The following is a 14117-nucleotide window of genomic DNA, read 5'->3' on the forward strand; positions in this document are numbered from 1 at the left end:
TTTTCCAGTTGGAGCTCACTGGAGTTCAGCTCCGGCACCTCCCAGGCAGGCGCCATTGCCATTCTAAGAGAAGAAGGGAGAAGTTTGTGGCGAGCTCCAGCATCTCTTCCCCCCTCCCCCCCTAGAAAAATAGAACCGTCTAAATAACCTGTTTTGTCTGGTGGTCTGCTTGCTGCAGGGAAGTATGAAAACATCAGAAGAGAAGCGCAAACCACGATTGGGAGATGCCGTGCCCAGCACCGGGAGTTCCACATCATCCTTAAGTTATGCAGCGTCACCAGCCTTCGCCATCGGAACCCCTTGCACGCTCCTTGGGTGGTGGTGGTGCCCTGCTGACCCGGCAGGACACAGGCGCGAGGGCGAGGGGCTCCATCCTGCGAGCAGTCCATGCCACACGGGACGAGGCAGTTGCGTGTGTCGATGTGTGTCCGTGTCCGGGGTCCATGCATATGTAGCAACTGTTGGGTTTGAGTGTGCGAGAAGCAGCCTGGCGGTGGAGACAAGAGACAGCCACACCTGCTTGGTGGATGCACGGACCTCCCAGGACCACATTTCCTGCTTCCTTGCCCTCTCCTGCTTCACCCAGGTTCTGGGTGGGCGGAGTAAGAGGCAGACGGAGTGCACTCCCTTTGACAAGGACCTTTGGGGGGGCAGTGGGGAGGGGTCTTTCCCAAACAATGCACTTAGGACTGTTATCTCGTACCATGCCCAGATCCTTGGGCATTAACACTATTGTGGGATGCTTCCAACCTAATGCCCTCCCTCTGTCCCGCTAATTAACGGAGAAGTTCTCCCTGTGCAAAACTCCTTGAAAGAGCGAGAGTTTATGCCTGCTGTGCTGGTACAGCCCTGCTGTTAGATGGTGGTGGGGGGTATTGTCCCATTGCCCGTGTTGAAATAAGATTCGACTGCTAGCAGCCAACTGACTTTGTCTGGCCCTGGGGGGGTCAGATGAATCTCTGCCTCTCACTTTGCTTCTGCCCCCTGTGGGTGCCTTCCCTTGCCTCTTGGTCTGGACATGTGCAGAATGGCCAGATCAAGGAAGCAAATCCAGGTGCCGAAGGTGGCCAGTCTTCTGCTCTGTCTCCGTTGCTGCAGACAAGTCTTTGTTTCCATACTGTGGAGACCTCTGCAGCGAGGCCACAATCCCAGGTGTGCAGTTGTAGGGTGTGGGGAAGGGGGTATTCTGTGGGGATCTGTCCTAATGAGAAGGTCCTCCTGCCTTGACAACATGGCTTGTCTGATGGGTGAAGTGGCGTGCATGGCTGCTATCTCCTGCAAGGGCGCCCAGGATGCTTTTCCTGGTTAGGGCACGTAAATGGTTGGAGTCCTGCCAACCTGCTGGCAATAGCCCACATTGGTTCCGAGGCCCCATCATGTCCTGTGCCCGCTGCAACATTTGTCCTGGCTTTGCACCCGAGTGTCCTGATTCCACCCGAGGGGGGAGCTGCCCAGCAGGGGAACAAAGAGGGAAGCAGAATGTCGGGAAGGAGCAGAGAAGTGGGAGGTCTGGAGGATGTGCTGGGAAATCCAGGTTCTGGAGTAAGGGGGGGAATTGCTGGGAGAGGGCAAAGTGATGAGGAATGGCAGTGCAAAGTGGGCAGCAGGATGGGTGGCGGCCGAGTGGCCCACATAGACAGGTGGCAGAGCCAGAGGCAGGCCAGGAAGTTGGGAATACGAGAGAGTGGGGATGGAGCAGATGGTTCGGGGCCTGTAGAAGAAGAAGAAGAGTTTGGATTTGATATCCCGCTTTAACACTACCCGAAGGAGTCTCAAAGCGGCTAACATTCTCCTTTCCCTTCCTCCCCCACCACAAACACTCTGTGAAGTGAGTGGGGCTGAGAGACTTCAGAGAAGTGTGAGTAGCCCAAGGTCACCCAGCAGCTGCATGTGAAGGAGCGGAGATGCAAACCCGGTTCCCCAGATTACGAGTCTACTGCTCTTAACCACTACACCACACTGGCTCCCTTGCCATTCTCAAAAGATGGTCCTGCTTGCCATTCTCAAAAGAGGCTGTGCTGTCTCTGCAGGGATGTTGGCTTAAGGACTCTGGGCATAGGAGACCCCTAGGCAAATGATGAGGGCAGCAGACTGGGGTCCCACCACCCCTGCACTTTGCAACCCTGCTCTCCTTTATTGGGAAACGTGGAGGCGAAAGGACCCCTTCTCCCCCCCAAAGTGAATCCCCGCTGTGCTGAGCTCTCTTCCTTTGCCCTGGTGGCAAATTGGGGCACCTGCCCCGTCCTTCCCTTCCTTTCCTTTCACCTCCCTCTGGCAATAATAAGCTTGCAGACCTCCCAGTTTGATGGGGACGCTGCTTGCTTTGCTCTCTACGGGGAAAACCCAAAGCACAGATTGCCGTTCTCCTTTTCTGGGAGCGGGGGGGTGGGTGTCTGTCAAGAGATTCCTGCCTTTTATACCCGTAATAAGTTGGCATTGGGGGCTACATAAGTAGAGCAGAGACTGCAAGGGGGAACTTAGGGAGACCTTCCTCCCCCCAGTCCATTTCCCTGTGCATGATTTAGCCAGCTGGTGTATTGTTTTTTTTCTCTGCGTGTGTGTTTTCAAGTTGCCTATTTATTAAGCTTAACTCTTTCCCTAGCCTCCACCTCAACCTGCCCCCCAGCGAGGCATTCCCAAGGCCAGTTCCTTTTATACCACTTTACGTATGTATTGACGGTCGTGACCCCACCCCTCTGCCCTTGTATTTCCTGATATTGGGCAGATATGTTGGTTTCGGCCGTCCCTCTAATGCTAATGTCCCTCGCTCAGTGCCGTCAGTGTCACAGATAAACCATTAAACATAACCCAGATCTCTGACTTGGTGTTTTTCTGTTTTATGGTGTGTGTGTGTGTGCGCGCACGCGCAATGGAGGGTGGGGGTGGAGGAGAGAAATGCTCTGTGTGGAGTTGTTATTGGTACTGTTAATTATTAAATTTATATTCCGCCCTTCATGAAGAGCTGTTTGGCGGTGGGATGGACTCCCTCCTTGGGGAGGTTTTTAAGCAGAGGTTGGATGGCCACCTGTCATCGACGCTTTGAGATTCCTGCATTGCAGGGGGTTGGACTAGATGGCCCTTGGGGGTACCAACTCTATGATTGGACCTTCATGGGGCAGTTTACAACATGGAGCACATACTAAAAAAAAGACAATAACTTCAAACAAAGGCCTGTTTGAAGAAGAACGTTTTTGCCCTGCGCCTAAAGATGCGTAAGGAAGGTGCCAGGCGAGCCTCCCTGGGGAGCGTATTCCACAAATGAGGAGTCACTGCAGATAAGGCCCTGCTGTCGTGTTGCCACTCTCTATCCTCACATGCATACCCTCCAACATTTCTCTGAAGAAAATTCCAGAATGATAATGTTACTATTTATACCCCACACATCTTACTGGGTTGCCCCAGCCACTCTGGGCAGCTTTCAACATTGTAGAGCAGTCTCACGCTCTACTTTGGTGGCCAGACTTAAGCGGCCAGCTGCCTGTTTTTTTCTAAAGGTTGGGGGTTAAAGTAGCAGGAGGGGCAGGTGCCCATTTTTCTGTGCCTGACAAAACTGTGGATGAAGTCCTTTACACACACATGCACATTGATTCTGCTCTGTTTGAAATGCCGTGACAGAAACAGCACACTCCCTGCAACCCTACAGGCTGACTCAGCTGCTCGCCGAGTCACTATTTCCAGGCCAGATCGATAATGCACTAATTTGCATAACAGCGTCTTTCAAGGAAGCCCATTCGCGACAACCTCCTTTGCAGTTCGCAGAAGATACTCATAATGGAAATGAGAAGTGCTTTCCCTTTTATTTCCCCTTTGCTCTACACCGCAGAGCTCTTGAAGCACTGCCCTAAATTGGGCAATGAATCAGGGCCCCTATCCACAGGGCTCCAGCCTGGCAGCATTGGGGGAGGCCTCGAATCGAGTCCTGATGCTGCCCAGCTCCCGTTTTGCTGCCCCTCTCGCTCTGGTCTTGGATTTCCCGCGGGCTTCTGAACAGTTCCTCTGAACAGCCACGCTCTTAAACAGACATTTCCTTCCTCCCACGGTGGTTTTGCCTGAAGAGCTTCCTTGCGATGGCTCTGCCCTCATTTCCCACCTGTCGGCTGGGTGAAATGCTGAGGACACACTCTGCCCTCATCGCTTTCCCCAGGGCCTCCTTCTTGCCAGGCTGCATCCTGGGGATCTCCGGTGGCCCCTGACGGCAGTTCCTCTGGGGATCCCTGCAGATGATGGGCTCCTGATCCCGGACTTGAATGATGAGGTGGCAGCAACTCGCTGCTGCTGTGGTAAGTAGGCAAAGGCAGGGAGGGCACAATTTGCAGGGGGTCGACAAGGAAACTGGCAATATCCTAATGCAGCCCTACAAATCTACGGGGTCTGGCTGCCACTTGGAAATCTGAGTGCTGTTCTGGGGCCCCACGCCTGTGGAAGGAGATTGTGGAGCTGGGTTAAGGTTCAGAAACGCTGCCATGAAAATGTTCCAGGGGCTACATTGACTAATGCTGTAGCATGATTAGTCATAGAAGCATAGATTTGTGGAGTCGTCAAAGGGGTTCTTGCTAGCAGGGAGCTGCTGCGCTATGTGGAAAGGTTACAGCATTTGCGGCTTTCGAGTTTAGAGGAAAGGTAAGAGGCGATTTGATGGAAGCGAATGAATTACGCCTGGCATGGAGAAAACGGAGAGAGGAAAGTTTTTCTCCCTCTTTCACAACACGAGAACTTGTGGATATTGAAGCTGAATGCCGGAAGATTCGGGACGGAGAAAAGAAAGTCCTTCATTCAGCGCATAGTTAAACTGTGGAACTCGCTGCCTCATGAAGCAGTGATGGCCATCAACTTGGATGGAGTCAGCCGTGCTTCTGAATACCAGTTGCTGGAAGCTTTCAGGCTTCCCAAATAGGCATCTGGCTGGCCACTGGGAGAACAGGACACTGGGCCAGGCGAGCTATTTGCCTGATCCTCTTCTTAAGTTCTGGGATGGCCCTGTTGTTAGGCAGAACGAGGCAGCTGCCTCAGGCAGGACATGATGGAGAGTAGCCCGGAGGTGTTGGAGGATGAAGGTATAGAGAGGCTCATTTGCTAGGGTAAGTGGGTCACTGCTCCACCAACCTCAGTCAACCTGCATCTACCTGCCTTCTAGCATCCAGTCTGCACTGTGGCCCTGTCTGCCAGCTTCCTCAACCTCAGGGTTGCGCCCCCCCCCCGCCCCGTACAACTCAGCAGGAAGGAGGATAGGGACAAAACCAGAATGAGTTGGTTCTGTTTATCATGGGCTCTGGTGCCCCCTACTGTTGGGCTGCAAGCAAGTCAGTTTCTGCATGTGGAAGGGGGGGACTGCCATTTTATTCCCCCCCCCCAGCAAAGCGATGGCTCTCTTGCTAGTGACATGCCCCATGATTTTCATTAGTTTGGGTGGAGATGTCAGCACTGTGGAGGGGAAGGTTTATTAAATGATCTGCCAGGATCCCCTACAATTGTCAAGTGGTCCAAGAAATAATTGAAGATCTATTATTTAAAGGTGAGGATAAGAGGGAAAGCTTGTAATGGTTTGTGGTGTGTGTGTGTGCGCACGTGTGTGTGTGTGTGTGCGCGCGTGCGTAATGTAAAGATTGTTCCACCTTCAAGGCGATGTGACTTTTTCTGAGGGTGAGGAGCAAAGGATGCAAAACTTGGAGGACGTTTCCAATTGTGCTATGTGGGTTTTGGTTTTTTTAATACTGAGATGCTCATCTCCAAATTCACGGTCTGAGTTTTGGAACTTAAATTTGACAAGCAAAAACACAATGGATTGTATATAGAACTAGTCCTACTCAGAGTAATGATAACTGCTAAGGCTAGAAGAGTTGCTTGGAGCAGGTTACAGGTAAAAAGTGACATCAAAATTGCAGAGAGCAGTACCCACCACCAATACATTAACCAGCAGCAAGAGAATCAAACTCCTGCATTAAAAAAAGGAAACTTTTTCTCCATTGCCTTCAGGAGGACACAAATAAAGACTGCATGCCCTCTACTGGTCACAAGAGATTGTGATGGAGGCTTTTTAGACGGATACATTCTGAAATGTTTGATTGCCAGGTGTGGATTTGCTGATGTTGGCACAACGCAAGTGGGGAACGTTTGACGTCGTCACAATTCTCAGAGGAGAAGTTGGAGGAACAGATCTCAGGGTGGGGTGGGGATATTCATTTCACCTTTGCTCTCGCCCACAAAGATGCGCAATCTCTCCCGCTTTGTGTAGGAGGGCTTTACAAGAATAGGGCCGGTGGAACCACAACAAGAACTCTTCTGAGGTCATGGGGTTTTTAAGGATGGCAGACTTAAGAGAGAGGAAGGAGGTGGGGAAGGAGGAGGAGGTAGGCTGATGGACCTGATATTTCTATATACTACCAGCATCTCATCTGCTGCGTTTGTATGTGTTGGGATGCAAGGATCTGTAAATTTCAGGTACCCCAATTTCTCATCTCCCCCATCATTAATTCAGATCTTTGCATTTTGCGGCCATCTGTGGTGTGTTTCTTTTAATCCTCATGAAAACTCACCAATGTTTTATTGCTAATTTCTCCCAGCAAACTCTTCTTCTTCTTCTTCATTTCTACGCACCCTTTCCTCATATATTTATTTTCATAAACACTGGCTGGAGAGCCACATTGCAAAATTCAGATCAGTGCAGATTTCAAAAAGGAGAGTTGTGTCCCATCAGTTCATGTTTGATTTCACCCCCAGCAAATGCAAGCCTGATATATTTGGCTTTAAAGCCAAGTGGAATTGAATTTTCCCCTCCATCTCTAGTAGGGGATGGAATACATAAAGATCAAGGCAAAGACTGCACTGCACATTGTTGTTGTTGTTTAGTCATTTAGTCGTGTCTGACTCTTCGTGACCCCATGGACCAAAGCACGCCAGGCACTCCTGTCTTCCACTGCCTCCCGCAGTTTGGTCAAACTCATGTTCGTAGCTTCGAGAACACTGTCCAACCATCTCATCCTCTGTCGTCCCCTTCTCCTTGTGCCCTCAATCTTTCCCAACATGAGGGTCTTTTCCAGGGAGTCTTCTCTTCTCATGAGGTGGCCAAAGTATTGGAGCCTAAGCTTCACGATCTGTCCTTCCAGTGAGCACTCAGGGCTGATTTCCTTAAGAATGGATAGGTTTGATCTTCTTGCAGTCCATGGGAGTCTCCTCCAGCACCATAATTCAAAAGCATCAATTCTTCGGCGATCAGCCTTCTTTATGGTCCAGCTCTCACTTCCATATATCACTACTGGGAAAACCAAAGCTTTAACTATACAGACCTTTGTTGGCAAGGTGATGTCTCTGCTTTTTAAGATGCTGTCTAGGTTTGTCATTGCTTTTCTCCCAAGAAGCAGGCATCTCTTAATTTCAGGACTGCTGTCACCATCTGCAGTGATCATGGAACCCAAGAAAGTAAAATCTCTCAATCTGACATCATAACATTATGGCCCAAATCTTTGGCTCAATCAATTATAACCGATTTTGTTTGCTCATCTTTCAAATGCCACTCTAACAATAAATTGTACATTCTGGACAAATTCTTGCTGTTTGCCTCTATTAATTCTGTTTCTAATTTTGATTTCTCTGCTTGAAATCCATTTTTTTTATCTATTTTAAATGCTTCATTTATCTGTACATACTGAAACTGATCACTTAACTTATCCTTCAATTGTTCATATGGCTTTAACTTAAATTGATTTTCCACCTCAATCAAAATGTCTTTATACTTCAGCCTATTCTCATCCATATTTGTCCTTTTAAATAAATTACATCCAAAGTGTGCTTGGGGGGTCTGTGTTGCTCTGAGGCCTGCTATCAGCTGGGCTCGCTGTTGGGGCTGTTGTGGTGACAGGGCGAGTCATTGACCTCAAACGTCTCAAGGGGGTTCTGGTGAGGAGTCATTTGGATTGCGACCGGCAAGAGGTCGGTGGGCAGGCAGCCCTCGGCTGTCTCATCACAGACACATGGCCTTTTCCCCTTTCTCTTTTGCAAACTTTATCAGAGTATCCTGGCAAACACCCACACCGCCAGGATGATGCTGAACGGGGCCTTATCGGCGCTACGTGGTGGGGGTGAGTGGGAGGCTGCCTTTGCGGGCAACTCACGGTGTTTCCCCTGTCATATCAGATAAGGTCAACCCAAGGAGCTTTGAAAAATTACCAGCCCTTAGAAAACCATCACCAGAGCAGCAGCAGCAAGAGGAAGCACGATTCCGATCTCTTCTTCTGCCTGTGAGATGAGCGAGAGCAGATGCTCAAAAGGCCTCACGGGTGAAAATAAGGGGGCTTCCTTGCAAGAACCCCTGTTCTTGTACCAAAAAGCATTCCTCATCATCATACATTTCCCCTGTAGCAGCTCTGCCCTGCTTTATAAATACCAGCTGCTGAAAATTGTGTGTGTGTGTACATACACTTTTGAGCTTAGGTATACAGACCCTCCAAGTGTCCCTATTTTCCAGGGAAAGTCCCAGATTTACAGAAATCTGTAAATCTGATTTGATCCCGCAATGTCCAGCTTTTCTTAGGACATCCCTAATTTCATTGGAGAAATGTTGGAGGGTGTGGCGTTATGCAACCCCCAAACCAAGGAGATAAGTAACTATACAACCTTTAGTAGACATATGTATAGGGAAGGTTTTTTTAAATGTTTAATGTTTTGTCATATTTTTATATATGTTGGAAGCTGCCCAGAGTGGCTGGGGCAACCCAGTCAGATGGGGAGGGTATAAATACAGTAATAACATTTTTATTTACCACACCTATCAGCCAATCCCCCATTCCCACCACCCTTCTGAGTAATACCCCTCCCCACCCTCTCACTATATATAAGGGTCTGGTGACTTCTGTTTCAGTGTATCTGAAAAAGTGTGCATGCACACGAAAGCTCATACCAATAACATACTTAGTTGGTCTCTAAGGTGCTACTGGAAGGAATTCCCCCCCCAACATTTTTATCATTATAGAATAGGACGTCCCTATTTTCATTGGAGAAATGTTGAAGGGTATGGGTGTTTCTTGTGGGCTTCCCAACAGGGCACCTGATTGGCCACTGTGACACTCAAACCCCTCCTCTGCCACATCTTCATGCAAATCCAGGATTCTGATGAGGCACTACAAATCCTCCAATGGGGACAGGGTGATGACAGCCTTACATTTTTATGTATATAGGGAGATATTGCTGAAGGTTCTGCCCCAACAGTGGTGGACCTGGTTCCTGTGTGCTTCTGAACGCCATTTTCCAGAAGCCACAAAAGAGGAGGTTGCTCTTGTGTTTGGGTCCTGTCTGCAGGCATCCCACAAGCATCTGGTTGGCCAGCTGTAAGAACAGCATGCTGGACTAGATGGGACGCTGGTGTAATCCAGCAGGCTCGTCTGATGTTCTTACGCCCTCCATGGTGGTGGTCTTCAGCTCTCATTAGCCCCAATTAGCATGGCCTATAGCAGGCTTCCTCAACCTCGGCCCTCCAGATATTTTGAGACTACAATTCCCACCATCCCTGACAACTGGTCCTGCTGGCTAGGGATCATGGGAGTTGTAGGCCAAAAAACATCTGGAGGGCCGAGGTTGAGGAAGCCTGGCCTATAGCTAAGGAGGCTAATGGGAGCTGAGCACCTGGACGACAGAATCATAGAGTTGGAAGGGACCACAAAGGTCATCTTGTCCAACCCCCCTGCAATGCCCACCGTGGGGCTCGAACCCACAACCCTGAGATTAAGAGTCTTGTGCTCTACTGGCTGAGCTATTTATGGTGATTCCAGCATTCCTGCTCTACCCAGAATTCAACCCTGCAATTCCCAGAATACAACCCTACAATTCCCCAGTCAATCCCTCCTTGGAGGGAACTCTCGGCACTTTTAACACATGACAGTTCTCAGGATTCTTTGGGGGAAAGTCATGACTGTTTAATGTGGTATGATACTGCTTTATAGAGCAGATTTGGTCGTAGGTTCCAGGCAAAATAGACATCAGCGCCACCTGCTGGGCATAGCCTTCCTTCACATAATGCAGGTTTCAGTGACTGCTGTCACTGCTGCAAAATTTGGGATTTGTGGGTTGGGATTGCAGCCTACCTCGCTAGTTTGATTCCACGTGTCCGTATAAACTCTGGTCAATCTCATTTCCCTCACTGAGGCATCAGGGAAGGGACAGTTTAGCATGCTGTTGACATTTTGCTCTTTGTCTCCCGGGCTGAAGAAATTCCTGTGGACACACTGAACGTTTTACAGGCTCCCCTCTAATGCTACTTGCATAGGTTATTTGTGCAATGCAGCATTTTATTTCGTAAATGGATATTTTATATAGAATATTGTCACATGTGTGCCTCTGCTGGAATGTAACACTCCAGCTAATTTATGCTTTAAATGTTTGCGATCAACATGACTTTGGGGTTGTCAACTTGAAATCCTAGGACATTAACACGTAAATTCCATGTGTGTGTGGGGGGGGGGAAGAAACTGCAGTGACGAGTGATGGCATCCCTTTGTTCTTTAACATGCACAATACAAAGTGGGACATGGCTGAAAGCCTAACCCAGGGGTAGGCAACCTCAGGTCCGGGGGCCGGATGCGGCCCAGTCGCCTTCTCAATCCAGCCCATGGACGGTCCAGGAATCAGCGTGTTTTTACATAAGTAGAAAGAGTCCTTTTATTTAAAATGCATCTCTGGGCTATTTGTGGGGCATAGGAATTCGTTCACATATTTTTTCAAAATATAGTCCAGCCCACCACATGGTCTGAAGGACGGTGGACTGGCCCATGGCTGGAAAAGGTTGCTGACCCCTGGCCCTAACCCCACTTAATTTAGCCCCATTGAATTGAATGGGACTTGCCTCTGAGCAGATCTGGTTTGGAATGCAACCTGTAGCAGCCAAACCTGAAGTCTGTCACCCAAGGTCAACAGCAGCACTTCAGACAAAACACGTAAGAACCTAAGCCTGCAGGATCAGGCCATGGGCTCATCCAGTCCAGCATCCTGTTCTCACAGTGGCCAACCAGCTGCCTCTTTGGGAAGCTCACAAGCAGGACCCAAGCACAGGAGCCCTCTCCTTTCTTGCAGTTTCCAGCATTGGGTCTTCAGAAGTACCGCTGCCTCCGACGGTTAGTAGCCATGGATAGTCCTCTCCTCCATTGTCTAATCCTCTTTTAAAGCCATCTGGGTTGGTGGGCATCGCTGCCTCCCGTGGAAGGGAGTTCCATAGTTTAACTATGCATTGCGTGAAGAAGAAAAGACTGAGGTCCCTGTCAGGAGAGCAGCAATTTTACACCAATGAATATGTAAATATAAGACTATGTATAGTGGTACCTTGGTTCTCAAACGCCTTGGTACTCAAATAACTTGGAACCCAAACACTGCAAACCTGCAAGTAAGTGTTCCAGTTTGAGAACCCTTTTGGAAGCCGAACATGCTCCGTTTTGAGTGTTACGCTTCCGATTTGAGTGCCACACTTTCATTTTGAGTGGCACAGTTCCGTGTTGAGTGTCTGTTTTTGCTATTTATTTTGCGTTTTTGTGGCTTTTTTGTTTTGTTTTTGTGACTGTGTGGAACCCAGTTCAGCTACTCATTGATGGAGTGATTGATTGATTGATTGTGTGACTGCAGTACATTGTTTATTGCTTTCATTTTATGGATCAATGCTCTCGTTAGATAGTAAAATTCATGTTAAATTGCTGCTTTAGGGGTTGTTTGTAAAAGTCTGGAACAGATGAATTCATTTTGTATGACTTTCTATGGGAAAGCGTGCCTTGGTTTTGGAATGCTTTGGTTTTGGAGCAGACTTCTGGAATGGATTAAGTTTGAGAACCAAGGTACCACTGTATGGAGATTTTTAATATGTCAATATTAAAATATAGCAGCAGCAGCAGCAGCAGCAGCAGCAGCAGCAGCAGCAGCAGCAGCAGCAGCAGCAAAGTCCATTGTAGAGAACTAAGTAATTGCAGCAAGATTCTGTTCTGTGATGCAGCTGAATGGGCAGACAGGAGAAAATGTGCATGAAAATGTGCTCTTCAAAGGATTCCCCAGGCATCCCTTCCATAGCAGTCAGGCCTCCAGAGCTGCTGCACAGGCTCTTTCTCTCCATATTTCCTCTTTCAGGCCTTTCTGATGACTCTCTTGACCTCAGCCTGCAGCTCCAGAAATCTGGGTAATGAATCTGAGGGTGAGCTCATAAGGACGCTCCAGAAACAAGGGACCCCAAGGAACCGGTGGAGTTTGGAACAAGAGACGCTGATTCGCAACAGGCGGGAGAAGCCGCACCCCTCCATACCTCCACGAAGGTGCCCACATGGTAAGTGAGGGTAGCTGCAGTCCCTCTGCAGGGATGGAGCACTTTCAGTCTGGCTGGGGTTCCTCCTGAATCTTGTGGGCCTTGACAATGTGGGGCGGGTGAGAGCTGGTAAAAAAATCCTACAGGGCCTGGAGGTCCAGAAGGGGCCCCTGGCCCTAACTATTTTGCATATGTGTTGTTGTTTTTTGTAATTATTAACAAAATATGTATGTTTCATAGCTCAGTTCATAGAGCGCAAGACTCATGCTCTCAGGGTCATGAGTTCGAGTCCCATGTTGGGCCAAAGATCCCTGCATTGCAGGGGGTTGGACTAGATGGCCGGCGTGGTCCCTTCCAACTCTACGATTCTGTGTTCAACCCATACACAGTGCTGAATGATGGCTTGCAAGCGTATGTCATGAACAGAGTATTTCTGAGGCTTTCTTACTACAGAGGTTAGAGACCGTTGGATCAGGCCAATGGCCCATCTGGTCCAGCATCCTGTTGTCACAGTGGCCACCCAGACGCCCATTGTGGGAAACTGGCAAGTAGGACCCATGCAGAAGAGCCCTCTCCCCTCCTGTGGCTTCCAGCAACTGGTATTCAGAAGCATTGCTGCCTTCAACTCTGGAGGCAGAATGTAACAGTAGCTATCATTGTGGCTAGTAGCCATCCACCAGTAGCCTTCTCCTCCATGAGTTTTGTCCAATCCTCTTTTAAACCCACTCAAGTTGGTGGCTATCACGGCCTCCAGTGGTAGAGAGTTCCATAGTTTAACTTTGAAGTTTAACTTTGAAGAAGGACTTCATCTTTTATCTGTCCCGAATCTTCAAACATTGAGCTTCGGGGGACATCTCTTGAGTTTTAGCGTTATGAGAGAGGGAGAAAAAATTCCACCCACTTTCTCAATAATACCGTGTCTAATTTTATAAACTTCTATCATGCCGCCTCTTCCTCGCCTTTCCTCTAATCTAAAAAGTCCCAAACGCTGCAATCTTTCCTTGCAAGTTTTCAAAAAAGAAAGCTGGGCTTTCCAGGAAAGGCTTGACGGTTTGGCAATCTGCGACCTTCGGCTCCAAAAGTAATTTATATCTCACACGATGGATGATTCTCTTAAGGTATCCAAGTATCTTAAGGTATCTTAAGGCGCTTTCTGGAACATGGTTGTGGGTTGTTGTTTTTTAAATAGAAAATGTACAAAGGGGCGTGCTTATTTTGCAGAGAATATGTACTGGAAATCACAAGCATGCGAAAAACCTGCAGACAGATGCTGTTCTAGTTGTGCATTTTGTGATGGTAAGAATCCAGAGTGGGGTAGTTTGGGAGGGTTGGGCAGAGCTGGGGCAAGGCTGGGATGGAAGCCCCCCCCCCACATGGAAGAAACAGGGAGGAGAGGAAAAGGGTGCCGACTCCAGCATCCTCTACTCATGCTTCCTTCCTGGACAAAACCGCCCAAAGATGTTTGATTTAATGTACAGTAAAAGCAAACTGATTAATCCAGATGGGGACAACCAAGTCGTCGTGACGCCCTGCAGAGCCTTCCAGAACACAGAGTGCGGATGTAAATCGGGCTACTTTGATAAGCCGGATTATACTGGGCATGTGAATTGCCTGAAGTGCACGGACTGCTTGTCTATGAATCGGCAAATGCAGCAGAATTGTGAGTATCCCAAAGTGCTCAATATCTGCCTTTGGGTCACTATTTCCCAAGAGATTTATCTCAAGAGATAAATTAGGTACATGGTTTTTCTTTTCTGTTTTTCTGCCTCTCTTTTCTTGATAATTTTTATAGCATCAACCAGGTTACTAAAAAGAAACAGAAATGAATGAAATCAGAACTCATTTTGTGGGT

The 14117-nt window shown here is 48.5% G+C and overlaps 1 protein-coding gene across 6 annotated transcripts in view; it reads left to right on the forward strand.

The window, feature by feature from the left end:
• Positions 1-2820, forward strand: part of PLEKHG5 (pleckstrin homology and RhoGEF domain containing G5) — a 113931-nt gene extending 111111 nt beyond the window's left edge. For all 6 annotated transcript variants that reach the window (XM_035117805.3, XM_035117807.3, XM_035117810.3 and 3 more), the window contains one exon: positions 179-2820. In XM_035117805.3, coding sequence (XP_034973696.3) covers positions 179-188 — 10 coding nt within the window. In that variant the 3' untranslated portion in view covers positions 189-2820. The remainder of the gene's footprint in view (positions 1-178) is intronic.
• The last annotated feature ends 11297 nt before the right edge of the window (positions 2821-14117 follow it).

The sequence above is a fragment of the Zootoca vivipara genome, chromosome 6, assembly GCF_965207765.1.
Source record: "Zootoca vivipara chromosome 6, rZooViv2.hap1.1, whole genome shotgun sequence".
Classification (NCBI taxonomy): domain Eukaryota; kingdom Metazoa; phylum Chordata; class Lepidosauria; order Squamata; family Lacertidae; genus Zootoca; species Zootoca vivipara.